The 14,186-nt window shown below is 36.5% G+C and overlaps 1 protein-coding gene across 4 annotated transcripts in view; it reads right to left on the bottom strand.

The window, feature by feature from the left end:
- Positions 1-5,364: 5,364 nt before the first annotated feature.
- The window catches only part of MAP3K2 (mitogen-activated protein kinase kinase kinase 2), a 51,001-nt gene continuing 42,179 nt past the window's right edge, over positions 5,365-14,186 (bottom strand). For 3 of the 4 annotated variants that reach the window (XM_049798974.1, XM_049798994.1, XM_049798982.1), the window contains exons 12-17: positions 13,192-13,398; positions 12,300-12,448; positions 10,397-10,528; positions 8,975-9,104; positions 7,718-7,895; positions 5,365-5,891 (exon numbers count right to left, since the gene is read on the bottom strand). In XM_049798974.1, the coding sequence (XP_049654931.1) occupies positions 5,666-5,891; positions 7,718-7,895; positions 8,975-9,104; positions 10,397-10,528; positions 12,300-12,448; positions 13,192-13,398 (1,022 nt within the window). In that variant the 3' untranslated portion in view covers positions 5,365-5,665. Of the gene's footprint in view, positions 5,892-5,916; positions 6,321-7,717; positions 7,896-8,974; positions 9,105-10,396; positions 10,529-12,299; positions 12,449-13,191; positions 13,399-14,186 lie in introns of those variants that run through there. The other variant, XM_049799003.1, reaches the window with a different exon arrangement.

The raw sequence follows: 14,186 nt of genomic DNA, 5'->3' as shown, positions 1-14,186 counted from the left end.
TCTGGGGTAAAAGACGTGAAAAACCTGTGAAATATTTCCCATGAGTATCCACTCTGGAGTTAAGAGTATCTTTTTCCTTCTCTCTCGACAGCAGACCCTGACCTCCAAACCTCATCGGTGGACCCAACGTTAAGGGCTGAACCATGGGTTACAATTTTAATACGTCTTAATCCAGTTCCTCTCCCTTTAAAATACGTTTATGAGCATTAAGACCTAGCCAAAGCATGACTGCTAGCATCGGTGCTTTGAAACGCGAGAAATTTCGTTTCCTCCATCCCGTCTACCCCTCCAATACGTACGTGTATATATATATATATATATATATATATATATATTGCTAGAGAAAACCCAAGGGTTGCTCCAGCCAGCAGGGAGCTGCAGCGTCCTGGGTTCAAGTGACAGGGCCCTGGTATAAAGCTGTACATGAACTCGCACCCCCTCCGGGAGCTATCAGTGGCCACCACCCGTGCAGTTTTTAAGTTATGCCAGCTAGAAGGAAAAAGAAACGGTGCAGGCCAGCTGGGGGAAATAAGAAGAGAAAGGAGCTCCTTTGTTTCTGACCAAGGATTTTGATCCAGAAACCCCGGGCTGGCAGCAATTCTGCCTGCCCCCCTTGGCGTGCATTTGTGGCTCCTCCCGAAGGCAGCATCGACACCCCTGTTGCTGTGGGTGACGTTTAGGCTGTCACGTCAAGCGGACTGCTTCCCAGCAGCTTGGAAATGCTCTCACCATGGCGCAGAGCGGTTCAGGTCACAAATCTACACATCTTCATGGTGTTCCTTAAATGTCCCAAAACTCAAACCTGGCTATAAAAGTCACCCGGTTTAGTCACCAAGCTTACGCATTACTTTTAGAATGACAGTAATAAGATTAGGGTAGAAAAGAGTTTTAAAAAGCAAACTCTTCATTTTAATGCTGGCATGAATTTTGCACGTCAAAACAACAACTATAAACACCCAAATCTCTTAAACATGGGCAGTGTCTATCACTTGTTTACTAGTACCTGCTTTACTCAGTTAGCAATAGCTTACTGATGGATACATATGTTTCTATAAGTAACAGTACTAATCCATGAAACATCACTTTCGGCTATATGTATATGGGGATAGAAAAGCTTTGGTAATTGTACGTGGTTTTACACTGCAGACTTGGCATTAACACCACACAGGAAGTTACCAGCAAGAAGAAATTATACTGGCGGTAATACTTCTGCTTCTCCAGAAACACCATAGGGACTAACATTCAAGCACACAAATTATGCTTTTCTATAGGTGTGACAAAGACTTTCAGGATTAAAAAAAGTAAGAAATTGGTTATAAATAACTGTAGATCTGACTAATTTGCTCAAGTCTCTGAAGCTACAGTTAGACATCGCTCCAAGTTGTCCGAAAGAATGGCTTGCTGTACTGCGCTGTACCTACAGGTGCTACAAGGCTTTCAGTCAAGACAACGGCAGGATTAAGATTATCCAAAAGGCACAGGAAAAAATTTCATGGGCACGATGTTAGCTTCACTGAGATATCTGTTGATTTGCTTAGACACATCATATTCCTGTGTGTTGAAAGTAAACAGCTTTTAATACAGTACCACATTTATGAGTGCACCAACTGCAACTTCAAGTCCATGAAGAACTCTGCTGCAGTCTCTACAGCAAACCCAGAGTCCAGTACCCACAGCTAGGAAGCTAAATCTCAACTCTTAACAGTACTTCTGTGAGTGCAGAAAAGTCCTTTTCTTGGTATGCACATCAGTGTACCATCTCCAAAACGCAAATACAAAACCTCTATTAGCACACGAAGCCTTCAGGAAGTGCTCCAAAAAGCACCTTTTAAAATTCTCAATTTAAATGTCTGCAGCAGATTATAACTAAAGTATACTTTTCAGTGCAGTTAGACGAATTCTGTTTTGGACACTTTGGAAAAAAAAACATTCTAAGATTGTTTTGGTGACATGGAATTGCATGACATATTTCAACATGGTGTTCAAATACAAACAAAATTAAGGCATACAGATAAAAAGGCACTAGCTAAAAAAACCCAAGTAACTTTTCATTTTATAGTACTGAAAGGACTGTTTGGCTACAAATCAAATTGGAAATCAAGTTAAAATTTTAAGACTATTTAAACTGTCAAGAAAAAAAGCCTATGCAGATTTAACTTTGCAGTTATTAGATCCATACCTTTTTAAGTCCTTGCATGAATATTTCTATCACCCAAATTAAAAAAAAACAACTTTAACACGATTGAAACTTTCAGTCGCACTTGAGCAGGACTGTTAAGTCACACCATTAATGTTAATACATGCAACAAACAGAATGACAAAATTCATTAGCAGATAAGTGAGTCCTTTGAAAATACGCATACTCACTGTGAACCTTGATCCTTGTTTTTTTGAGAGCATGGCTTCATCATGGCATTTACAGAAAAGCAAAACAACCCTGCAACAGTATTGTTTTCAATGGCATTTTCTAGTAATTGGATTCAACAATTAAGAATAATTCATGATTCTAAAATGCTGGTATCTTTGTTAGTAAGATAGTACAAGTGGTGAGCAGGGATCTTGGCTCTGCAGCCTTCCTCCAATAGAGTTTTAAGCATGCAATTCCATGTGCCCGCTCAAAGTCTAGAACAAGGGTTTGTTATCACGCCAGTAGTCAATGTTAAGTGTTTAACAGATGTTGTATATGTATACAGAGGTACTATGTTATTTAATGCAGCTTGTTTTACTACATTACCCCAATAGAGGACATATATTAGCTAACCTTTTGTAAAAGTTTGATTTAGCTTCATAATTATTTCTAACTCAAAACACTTATGTTAATAACCATCTAATTTACTGTAAGTTGCTTAGGCCAGTAGACAAATTCTCCATAGGGTTAAAAAAAAAAAAAGCTCAAGCCTAATCTTGGTTAAATTAATAAGATTTTACTAGAATCACTGGAACTGGCAAATGTCATCTTCATTTAAGAAGCACTGTCTTTATGTTGGCAGCTTTCTGTTATGTCAAAGAAATTAAGGAAAATGCGTTCTGCAAATTCTTTTGTTCCTGGCTCCAAAATGCTTACCGTTGTCATGACTGAATGCTGTTTTTTAGAAAAGGCACAAAAGCAGCAAAATCTATTATTCAGTAATTAAAAATCACAATGAGGAGGTGATATTGCAATATACATGAGCCAGCACTGTTTCACAAAAAGGACACATAATTATAAGAAAACTAGATTCTGAAAGTTTTCAAGCTTCAGAGTGTGCAGTTTTGTTTTAGAATAGTATATTTAAATGTTATGAATGCTACAGATAAACCTGGTTACATTTTCCCTTTAATGTCCTTTTTTGGTAATATAAAATTTCCTTACCTTTTCAGATATCACTGTCCAGTACTGATTTTTATATACATTTTCACCTTGGTTTTGGTACCTTCTTAATCTGTTTGAAATCAATCATTTCAATTATATGATCTTTAAATTACCTACATAAACTATTAGGCTCTACATTAAACTTCCCATCCCTGCTGTCAATAAATTTTGCTTATAAAGCAAAGGTCCTTTACAGCAGAGTACATACTAATTCTTCTTAAAGGCTGCTTTCATAGCTTTTATCTAGGGACAGACAAGCAAAAAAAAAAGTCAATACAAGCTGAACTTTCTTTTCAGCCTTCTAAACTTTCTCTGGTCTGACTAGTTCTTCCCATGCTCAGAAAACCTTGCACAGTTGTGTACCCTGACTGAGAAAATTATAGGCTGTGTAAAATATTCACATAAACCGAAGGAAAAAAAAAAAATTGTTCTTACTCCACTACAGGTAAAGTGATTAAGATAGATCCATACTCCTGTTTATGCTCTGGTACAAAATTTGGAAGTTAGCAGAATAAATTAAAAAATCTCATGAGTGAACTACCATGGGAATGGGTAAGCTTATTTTTCTATCTCCACGCACTTCATAATTCTGATAGTTGTCTGAAGATACAAAACAGGTAGAGCCTTGTCAGAGTGGACAAGGTTCACAGTACCAGCCCATTCTGCCTTTACAAAACAACAAAAGCAAGCAATGAATCATCCAAAACAGTATACATTATTTCAGTTCTGTAGTCCAATAGTTTATTTCCAAATGACCTTTTATATTATGTTGTGTTCTTCTACAAAAATATGAGAGTTTGACTTCTCTGTTGTGAAAAGTCAGTTATTCACTACACCTGATCAGTACCTGAACTTTCAATTGAGAAGCAGTATTTCAGAGTTTTACTTTTGCACTTTTATTATACTCTTTCAGAAATGGAAAAAGTGATTCACGTACTTTTTATAACAGTTGGTAATCTGACAAACACCAATCATCTGGATTATCAGGCTGGAGTAATCATGCTTATGTTATTTAATTGCTGGCTCTCATTGCACTTTTGGCCTGTTCATACAATCTTTTGTGCTGTGCCTCCTTGTTCATGTGGATTCATCATTGCTACCTTATTAAAAATATAACTGGAGTCTTATCTTTCTCAGTGACTTATTCCTGGCATTAAAAGATGTTTAACATTATTTCAGGAATTTTCAACGCATCCTAGATGACTGAACTGTGTTACTAAATTTTTTTTTAGTGCATAATGGGAGTAATTTTGTATTATTCAGGCACTTGATGTTGATATACATTCTATCCTAGTGCCCCTCAACAGCTTTGAAAACTTTATTTCTTATAACTCATTCTGAATTAAGTAACTCATATACTGCACAAGGATTAGTCACTCCCTTTCCCCCTCAGCCACTCGTGGGATTGTGGAGGAGAACTGACTCTGAACATCACTTTTTTTTTTCTGATCTAAGATAACCATCTCCCTCCCAGCTTATGCAACACAGGTTCTCTTTGGCAGATACAGCAGGAGGCATTCTCCTAACTATTTACATCCAACAGCTGACCCTGGTCTATTATGGAAATTTTCCCCTTGCAGTATAGTAGTTCCTAGGAGTCTGGGTCCATAATCTGTTTACCTGTAATTATTTTCCTATTAAGATAATACACTAGTTCTACACCAAAACCTCTAACTAGTACATCAGTGTTGAGTTCTTTTTTTGTTATTTTCTTTTGGTCACATAGAAGTACTGGTTAGACACAGTGCTGTACAAAGAGTGCCAAGTTCTTCCAGCTTTATCATTAATTCTCAGAACTGCATGTTCCAGCTTAAACTGTAAAATCCAGAAACTGATTAAAATGCTAAAATACAGTAAGAACTTAGAACACTCTGCCACAAGTACCTACAATATAAAGAAGAATCACAGAGAAGTAACCTTCTTGTCCTTTAGCTGCATGTCTATTTTTCCCTGCACCCTGAGTCAGTCAGTGGTGTCAGAAAAAGGTCACACAGTTCCTGACTGTCCAAGCATTTGTCTTTTTTTTTTTTTTCCCCCTTTAAATAAGGAACAAATATGTACTAAAGTGCTTTATCTACATGAACCACATCAGTACATTATAGAAACAAAAAGTTCTAGTCCTGGTGGGAGCAGGGGAGAGAAGATTCTCATTTTAGATACAAAATTTAGATTGTTTACAATCTAAGTGAAACAAAGAATCAAGAGAATATTCTCTCTTGTCTTTTTTTTTCCTTTTTTTGTAAAAAATAAAAATAAAAGTGCAGTCAAATAGAAAATAAATGCAGTAGATGCAAGCTGAGTTGAGGCAGGCTGTTAGTGATAGTGTGCAAACGTGTGTCTTAGCAGTTCATCTGCAAACGGTCGCAGCTTGGCCTCGATAAAAATCCGTTTCAAGAAATCCCGAGCATGGTCGGAGACATGAGGTGGTAGCTGGGGGTTGGTTGGCTGAGTGGCAATTTTAAAGATGGCAGCCATGGCTTCGAACTCTGCCCACGGGGGCTTCTCAGTGAGCATTTCTACCACTGTACAACCTACGCTCCTGAAACAGAGGCAGAAGTGAAACAGCAGGTTACAACAGAGTCATGCCCTTCTAAGAAAACAAGAAATAGCAGAGAGCTACTAAAATACCACATATAAGTAGTGTCCACTTAACTCTACGGAGCAACTTCAATGGAAATAGGTGTTCACAAAAATCGCACGTACAGCTCTACACTATCTCCAAGTTACATAAATCACTACCTACATCTTCACTTGATTACTTCACTGAGCCAAAAGCTACAACCTCAGTGAAGAGACAGTTAGGTATTTCTCTAGGTATTTCTCAGATACCAACTGCGTTATGGTACTGCCACTAATCAGTGCTCAGCAGGCTGATGCAGGCTACAAATGCTGTGCAGCCCTTGTACCCCAGCTCTTCAGATGCCTGCAGAACTTGAATGCACTTGAAAGATTTCTTGCTCATTAAGGCCTAATGGAAATACAAAGCAACAGGAATGCTTTGAGTATACTACATATATTGCTAGCTCATAAGAAATGCACAAATTATCGCCAATGTATAATGCACAAACATGACATGGAAGTTAAAAAGTTTAAAACCATACCTCAGTAGTATCCTTTTTTTCGTTAAGGATACTAAAAATATACTTAGATTGCCAAACAAAATTTTAAGATCCTAAACAATCTTTATATACAAGCCTATGTTTAAAGGATTTAGGAAGGCAGAAAGGCATGCGTGTGGCCGGAAAAAACTTTGTTCCTCAAGTCCTGCAAGATCAGCTTCTTCCAGTAACAAGCAAATGATACTGTGAAATGGATAGGCTGGAATAATTTCCCAGTTTTCAGGAAGTTTTATGGTTTTTCAAGATGCATGCAAGAAGTTTTATGGTTAGACAGAGGTACACTTCTTTACACAACAAGGATTTACTGAATGACAGAAGTCCAACTTCAATATTTTTTTCTTAACCAGGATTTTCTCCATCAAAAAACCATGTATTAGCCTTGGTACAAATTCTTCAAAGTTGAACAAGTCAACTGCCTGAAATCTATAAGGCTGTCCTACTATTCAAGTATAGCAGAATATTTACTAAGTGATCTGAAGTAGGCTAAATTAATTTCCCTGTCATTCCCTGAAATTAAGAGTACTGCAATTGATTGGATATAATGTGGTTCCTTTTTAAACACACAAAGTGTTACTACTCCTGCATATCTACTGTTGCCTACCCATTATTCTGGGTGTTCACAGATCACCTGTGGTGCAAGGAATCTAATCGCTAAAATCATCTGTCCATTGGGCTGGAGCTATGTTAGACTATGTCTTATTACACAATGTATCACAAACATTCATTTTTGAAAGTTACCTTTCCATCTTAATTCTTAAATATTTAATAACAACTTAACCAAATTATTTTTCATACCTCCCATTTACATCTCGTTAATTCATTCTTATGTGCTCATCTTTTAAAGGACCAGTGTTTCATTTTCTGCCTTGCATCAAAGGTATTTCAGTGGTAAAATTTCATTACAGGACATTGCCTTTACTGATGCTTCAAAGCTTCACATGTTGCTTTCACCCAGTAACTCTCCAGCATTTACAAACAGTCTGATAATCCTCACTTCATGCAAGGTCAGTTCAGAAGATTCTCTTATGTACACTAAATTGATGGGCTGAGGAATTGCCAAATGAAAAATTCCCAAATTTCAGCGTTACAATCTCCAAACGTGACTGTAAGTGCTCACGCTTGCCACCTTCTTCAGCTTAAACCCCAGAATGAAACACTCCAATTTCAGATAACAAATACCTACACTGTCGAAAAACAGCCCATTCTGAAATGAAACCTTTTGGTAGAGAAGGTTTTTTTAACATACCAGATGTCTGCTTTTCTGCCATACCCTTCTCCACTAATAACTTCTGGACTCATCCAGTATGGAGTTCCTGTGACAGACTTCATTCCTGTACCAGAGAGACAGATGGTCTGCAGTCGTTTGCTGGCACCAAAGTCACCAAGTTTCACATTGCCTGCTGAATCTCGCAGAATATTTGCTCCTGGAAGGAAGGGAATACAGCATTACATTCATGAAAGGCTCATTAACATTTTGGTGTGGAGTTTGGATTCAGTGATACCATGCAAGATCAGCCTAGTATTTCAAGTCAGAGAATTTACTTTCTCTGCTCATTCCTATTACGCTATTCCAAGGTTCAGAAAATAACGAACTGTACACACTGGTTTGCATCCTAGGCCTTCTCCAGAAAGTGCCAGTCCCTTTGTAAAGCCTTCCTAACAAAATAAGGAATATGCCATACAAGCAAATAAAAGAAATGAGAAAGAAGTTTCCCCATGACTGAAAACCCCTTCATAGAATATTAAAGCAATATCTCAAACTGTGTTACAAATTTGTTCAAAACACTTATCTGCATAAGCATGTACAAATTGACCGCGATATCTCAACCTTTTTTGGAACAAAACACTATCAATACAAAGCAACAGGAAAATTGTAAACATTTTAGGGAATACAACAGCATTGTGTTCAACACACCTATTTTGCACATCACCATCTTACTACATATTCATAACTTGCTTATGCAGCACTTGCAATTCAGCTGTATCTATCTGCAAAAAGTAAGTATGTCTGTTTCCTCAAGTTTCCTGGCAGTAAAATCAAAGAATTCTGAGTCATTTGATCAGGCAAGTCACCTCTGCCAGTCATTTCTTGTACTAGTGAAGTGCTGGGTAATTTCCATATAATTGATGAAACAAAACTCTGTAAAAATAAACTTTTGAGTCATGATGCTTTCCTCTGCACATTCTATCTATTTATAATGACATCATCCTTTGATATATTCAAAGCTATTAATACTAAAATAAAATCAGAAAGAAATTTATCATGATTGTTTTAGAGACAGACTATGGAAACATTTTCAGAAGTCTGCTAGAACATCACAAAGATGCTTATTTTTCCCCCCTCAGGTTACAACAGTAACAAGAATAAATGAGGGAAAGCAATTTCATTGATTTTAAGTCAGTATTTTGGCATTTTAGACTTAATTACACTTTAGCACTTCACACAAGACTGGAAAAGAATCTGTAGTAAAGAGCACTGAACTGTGCACAGAACTACCATTACCTTTAATATCTCGATGGACAATCATATTACTGTGCAAATAGTGAACTCCTTCCAAAATCTGCCGCGTATATTTACGAGTCACATTTTCTGTGAGTGCTCCATATGATTTCAATTGGTCTTTGATGGAACCCTATGGCAAACATGAAGTATAAAACACTAGCATTTCTAGAATCACAAGTGGGCTAATACTACAGTTGAATTTCAATGAAATTTATGCCTGAAATGTAGACATTTAAAGTTGCAATACTTCTCTAGATCAACTTAAAAGCACAGATATAGTTTTACTTCCACTGAGAAAAATAAAAACTTTGACAAAAGAAAGGCTGGACAGAGAAGTCATATACTGAAATGTTAAGCTATTAACTCTAAAACTGTCAAGCAGCTGAATACTTCCAGTGTCACGTACAAAAAAAGAACAGCAGTACTTTCACTCAAACATCAGTCTCAGACTCAAATTGGACAAGACACATGCCATTTACCCTGGTTAGTTTATACTCAATAAAAAAAAAGGTTGTCAAGAAAAAAACCACCACATGCTGGAGGATGGTGCTTTATGTAAAAATTAAGAGGTAAACAAGTCTTGGCTTAAAATAACATTAAATCAAAATTTTATCATTTTCTAACTATTTTTGTATAACTTGGCTTTGTCACACAAACTGCTAAGATTACGTCTGTGACACTGTCCGCCAAATCTCAGAAAAATTCAAGAAGCCCCCCAAAACAAAGCCCAGAACTCGCCTAAAAAAACCAAAGAGACAAACAAAAAAACCACCACCAACAACAAAAACACACCCATACACCGCTTTTCTTCTGTGGAGTCTCACAGTAAAGTAGAATCCTGTAACTATTCAGATATACAGAGCCTATGTTTTTATACAAGCACGTTTTACTTTGTTCTGCTGACCCCACTTGGTGAGAAAAATGAAAATCCACATTTTTCTGACCTTATCATACTTCTTAACAAAACAGTAGAAGAACAGTTCAGCATGTACCTAGGTGCCACACAAAAAACAAGCACCAAGATTTTCTGTGTGCACTTATTCCCACACCCATCTTAGCTACTTCTTGTTTTCCTGAAATAATTGAGTGGTTGTGATGGTGACTATGCAAGCTGACAAGCTGAAGTGTGGCAAAAAGAAACATTAAAATTCAGGACGATTCAAGAGTTTACTAATGATAATACTGTCTTTTCAAAGACATTGCCAGAATGGAATGCAAAGTACTTTTGTACAAACCACTGTAATTCTGAAAACCCGAACAAGCAATGGAGAAGAGAGGCTGCTGTAAGCACTTGTCAGTGGTACTGTTTTTAACTTGGACATTTCTTTAGTATCTGTGCACACTTCCGCAAAAGCTGTCCACTTGGGTGCTCATCATATTGCATAGAAAAGCTGGTTGAAGTGGACTGGGTCTCTTGCTTACCCCAGGCATATATTCCATGAATATAGAGAGAGTTCTTTCTGGTGGATCTCTCAAGAAGCCATAATATTGAACAATTCTTTCATGCAGCAGATTTTTCAGCAACTGAATCTCACATTCAAGTGCATTTACTTCCTAAAAGGAAAAAACAGAGAAGATTTACCACACTTGATGTAGTAATAATAATGTTTTGGATTTGGATTTTTTAAAAGCAGGACCGTATGTACATATTAAGGGGTTATGTAAACTAAGTAACAAAATACTCTTGTAGCTTATATAAAGTTTATACATTTTATAACAAGAAAATATCACCATTAGATAGATGGAAGTAAAAAAACCTATGCCTTTTCTATAAATTGAATTTGGGATGATTTTGCTGTTATTTCATTGTTACTCTTACTTTGAGGTTATGTTTGTTTCAGAGCACAGCAGATATCAGTATGTATATGAAGTCAGTGATCAATATGCAACATGTCACAAACCTCCAATTGGGTAAATAAGTCAATCAATCTTTAAACCTTTGTAGTGGAATAATTAGCATTAATTCTTAACTTTTCCAGGATGACAGTTTACTCTTTAAAAATGCCTTCAAGGACCACTTAATGTTTTAATAATGAAATACAACAAAGGAAATCATTAACACATATGGTGCTTTCTCTAGAGCTATCCGAAATACTAAAACTTTTGCAAATGGGAAGTAAGATATTTTGAAACAGACTGTACAGTAAGATGCTGGAAAAATACTAATCCACCAATTCAAACTTGACTGGAGTCCAAATTTCACGTAGATGTCTTTCATCAAAACTTACTGTTTGTCCATCACAGGCTATTACTCATACCCTCACACTTCTGAGGTTAGAAGGAAAAGAGATTTTTTGACACCGAGAGGCACACATGACAAAATGCTATGGCAAGTGAGGTCACAAAACTGTTGCTACAGGAGACACTACAGTATTTTATATTTAACATTTCCAAAGCATAATCAGTTGTTCTATTACATTTTAAAGAAGTAACAACAACAACTACACTAGAAATCTACAGCACAAATTATCTTGGCTTTTTTCCTTGATCCTACATCACTAGTAGCAGCAACTATAACTGGTGGCCACTCAATTCTGCAATCATGCTTACACCCATTGTTTCCCCGGCCTTGCTCCCCACAGTGCAGAATGCAGTCCTAATGCAGAAAAGTAATATTTCTTTTTCCATCCTGTAAAAAGCAGCAAGTATGGTTTGGGAAAAAAGAAATATAAAATCAGTGCTACTTTTAAATAGTTTCTCTCCTCAAGTGTCCAGTAATTAAAGAAGGACAAGTTCAGTTTTAGAAAAGAGAACAAACTGACAATGAAACATCTGCTCTTCAGAGAGACATGCAGTGAATAACAGTAGCTAGCCCTGATGCCCAAAGTTTGTTTGGTTTTTTTTAAAAAAAATCCGCCCCCCCTGCCCCCCCCACCCCCCGATTAAAAAAAAAAAAAAAAAAAAAAAAAGAATTTCAAACTCGCTTCATAGCCAAACAAAATATCCTTGAGAATTTATTTTCAGGAACACTTAAATTAGTACAGATTTTTCTGTTTATAAATGCAATTTGTTCTAATTCCTATAAGTATAAAAAATTATCTATTTCAGAGAACACTTCATAATGGATTGTTTAATTTTAGAGACTGAGACCGCACCAAATTAAGTTATATGTTCACTGCCTAAAGGTATGTCTGAAAATTAAAAAAAATGGGATGTAACATTAAAATCAGGTAAACAAACTAATTCTCTCAGGTACTAATAAACCAGGATTCCTAACAAGGACCTGAAAACACAACATGTTTTAAAACATCGGAACATCAGTCTAGTCTAGAACACACCACTTCAGCAGAAGCCCTTTACAAACTCTCTCTTTTGCATCACTTACCTTGCTGGTTTCTGGACTATCAGGATCAAACTGAACTTGTTTAACAGCTAGTTCTCTTCCAGTGTCAGCATCGTAACACAGATATACTCTGCCAAATGCACCTTGACCCAGCAGTTTACCAAGTCTCCAGTTAGTTGGAGCTCGTGGTGCTGAAAATATAAGTATGTTTTGGTTTTCAAATGAGCTTGTTATTCAGCTGATCGAGAAAAACTGGAATACACAGAAAATAATTTTTTAAAAGACTATGTTTTTCAACAACAGAGACTATGTGTCCTAAACCTCCCCATTTAAGTTACAAAGATCAATAAAACTTCCTGTAAGATGGAAAATATGAACTACTTAAATTTATTCACAAATTAATTTGTGGTGGAGATAGACATACTTAAAACAACTAGCAACAGCTAATCTGAAAAACAGAAAAAGCATGTTAAACAAACTTAATAACATTTTTTCAAAAAATCGAGGCGTGATTAAAATGCTCCAGCTACTGAAGTCATCATGAAGTATATTTGCTCCTGAAATGCCACCACAGATTTAAAACAGTACCACTTAAGGTCTACAAGTTATCAGAGAACTTGACCAACATCTGCAAAAATAAATAGTAACTGCAACCTACATAACCCTTCTTGAGTCCTCAAGTGCCTAACAAATAATCAAAAATATTTTTACAGTGTTTTGTTATCACAGATAGAAATTCCATGGGAAAATGTAGATGAAGGTTGGCACAGTAAGCAATGAAAAAACTGATGAGCATACAGTCTTGACTTTTTCCTATTAGAGAGATAAAAACATTATTCAATTGCATGTATTTTGATGACACGCTTAGTTTTGACATGATATACTTGAAAGGTAAAGAGTTTTACAGTGGAGTTCACAAAATGCCTTAACTTACAGCGACTGGGTGGGCTAATGTCCATGACTGACAAGGTAGGATTGTCTATGTCACTTCCCCTCCTCCTCATTCGGTTATCTTCATATTCCGGCGTAAAGACGCTGCTTCCACTACTGGTGCTCAGTGAGTGATCAGTGGGACTGAAACTAACTGGTGATCGGAAGCTGTTTCCCTGAGTCCTTCTGGCTCTTGGAAAAGTTTTACGACCTACAATGATATACAAAAAATACTAATGTTGCACTACAAAAAATACTGCTATGCAACGTGTACGTGCAAATACTTTATGAATTCCACATAATGTAGTTATCTTCCACAGCATATGATATGATGTAATGGTCATGACATTTACTGGTTTAACTTTCCACCTAGAAGAAAACAAACATTCATCACAGATGTGTGTAAGCATTAGACTTATTAAAAAACTGGTTTACTTTTAAGTGACCAAAATTGGGACCAAATTCTGGAACTGTTCTGAAATGTAATCGACATACTTCAGAAACCTAGAGGACTGTGAGAGGAGAAAGGAAAATGCCCTGCGTCTACTTTTATTCCTCTATTAAGGTGTAAATACCAAATTCCTGATAAATAGAAAAGCAAGAGATACGTTTACATTCCAGTGGTGCCCATGCTGGCATCTTCATCCTGTAAACTAATAAGAATTGAATGCAGAGAAAGACCTACACATGGAATCAACAGGGAGACCACAAAAAAAAAAAAAAAAAAAAAAAAAAATCACAAACAATACACAATTCTGAGATGGCTACAGCATTAGAATAAAAAAAAGGCATTGACCTTCAAAAAGGTTAATTACAACCAGATGACTAACAAAATTCATGTTAATATATTTAGATAACGTGAACATTTTTAGTTCAGCATAGCTTGATGAAGTTTCATCCAACAGAACTCGGAAATAGCTGAAGGAGTCTCTGATTCATTAGGTACTACACTGGAGAAGGAGTTCCCAGAGGACTGAAGAAGGCAGATAAAATATCTTT

This window comes from Accipiter gentilis, chromosome 1, assembly GCF_929443795.1.
Source record: "Accipiter gentilis chromosome 1, bAccGen1.1, whole genome shotgun sequence".
Lineage (NCBI taxonomy): Eukaryota > Metazoa > Chordata > Aves > Accipitriformes > Accipitridae > Astur > Astur gentilis.
Note: the sequence above shows the minus strand (reverse complement) of the source record. Positions and strands in the feature narration are given on the sequence as shown.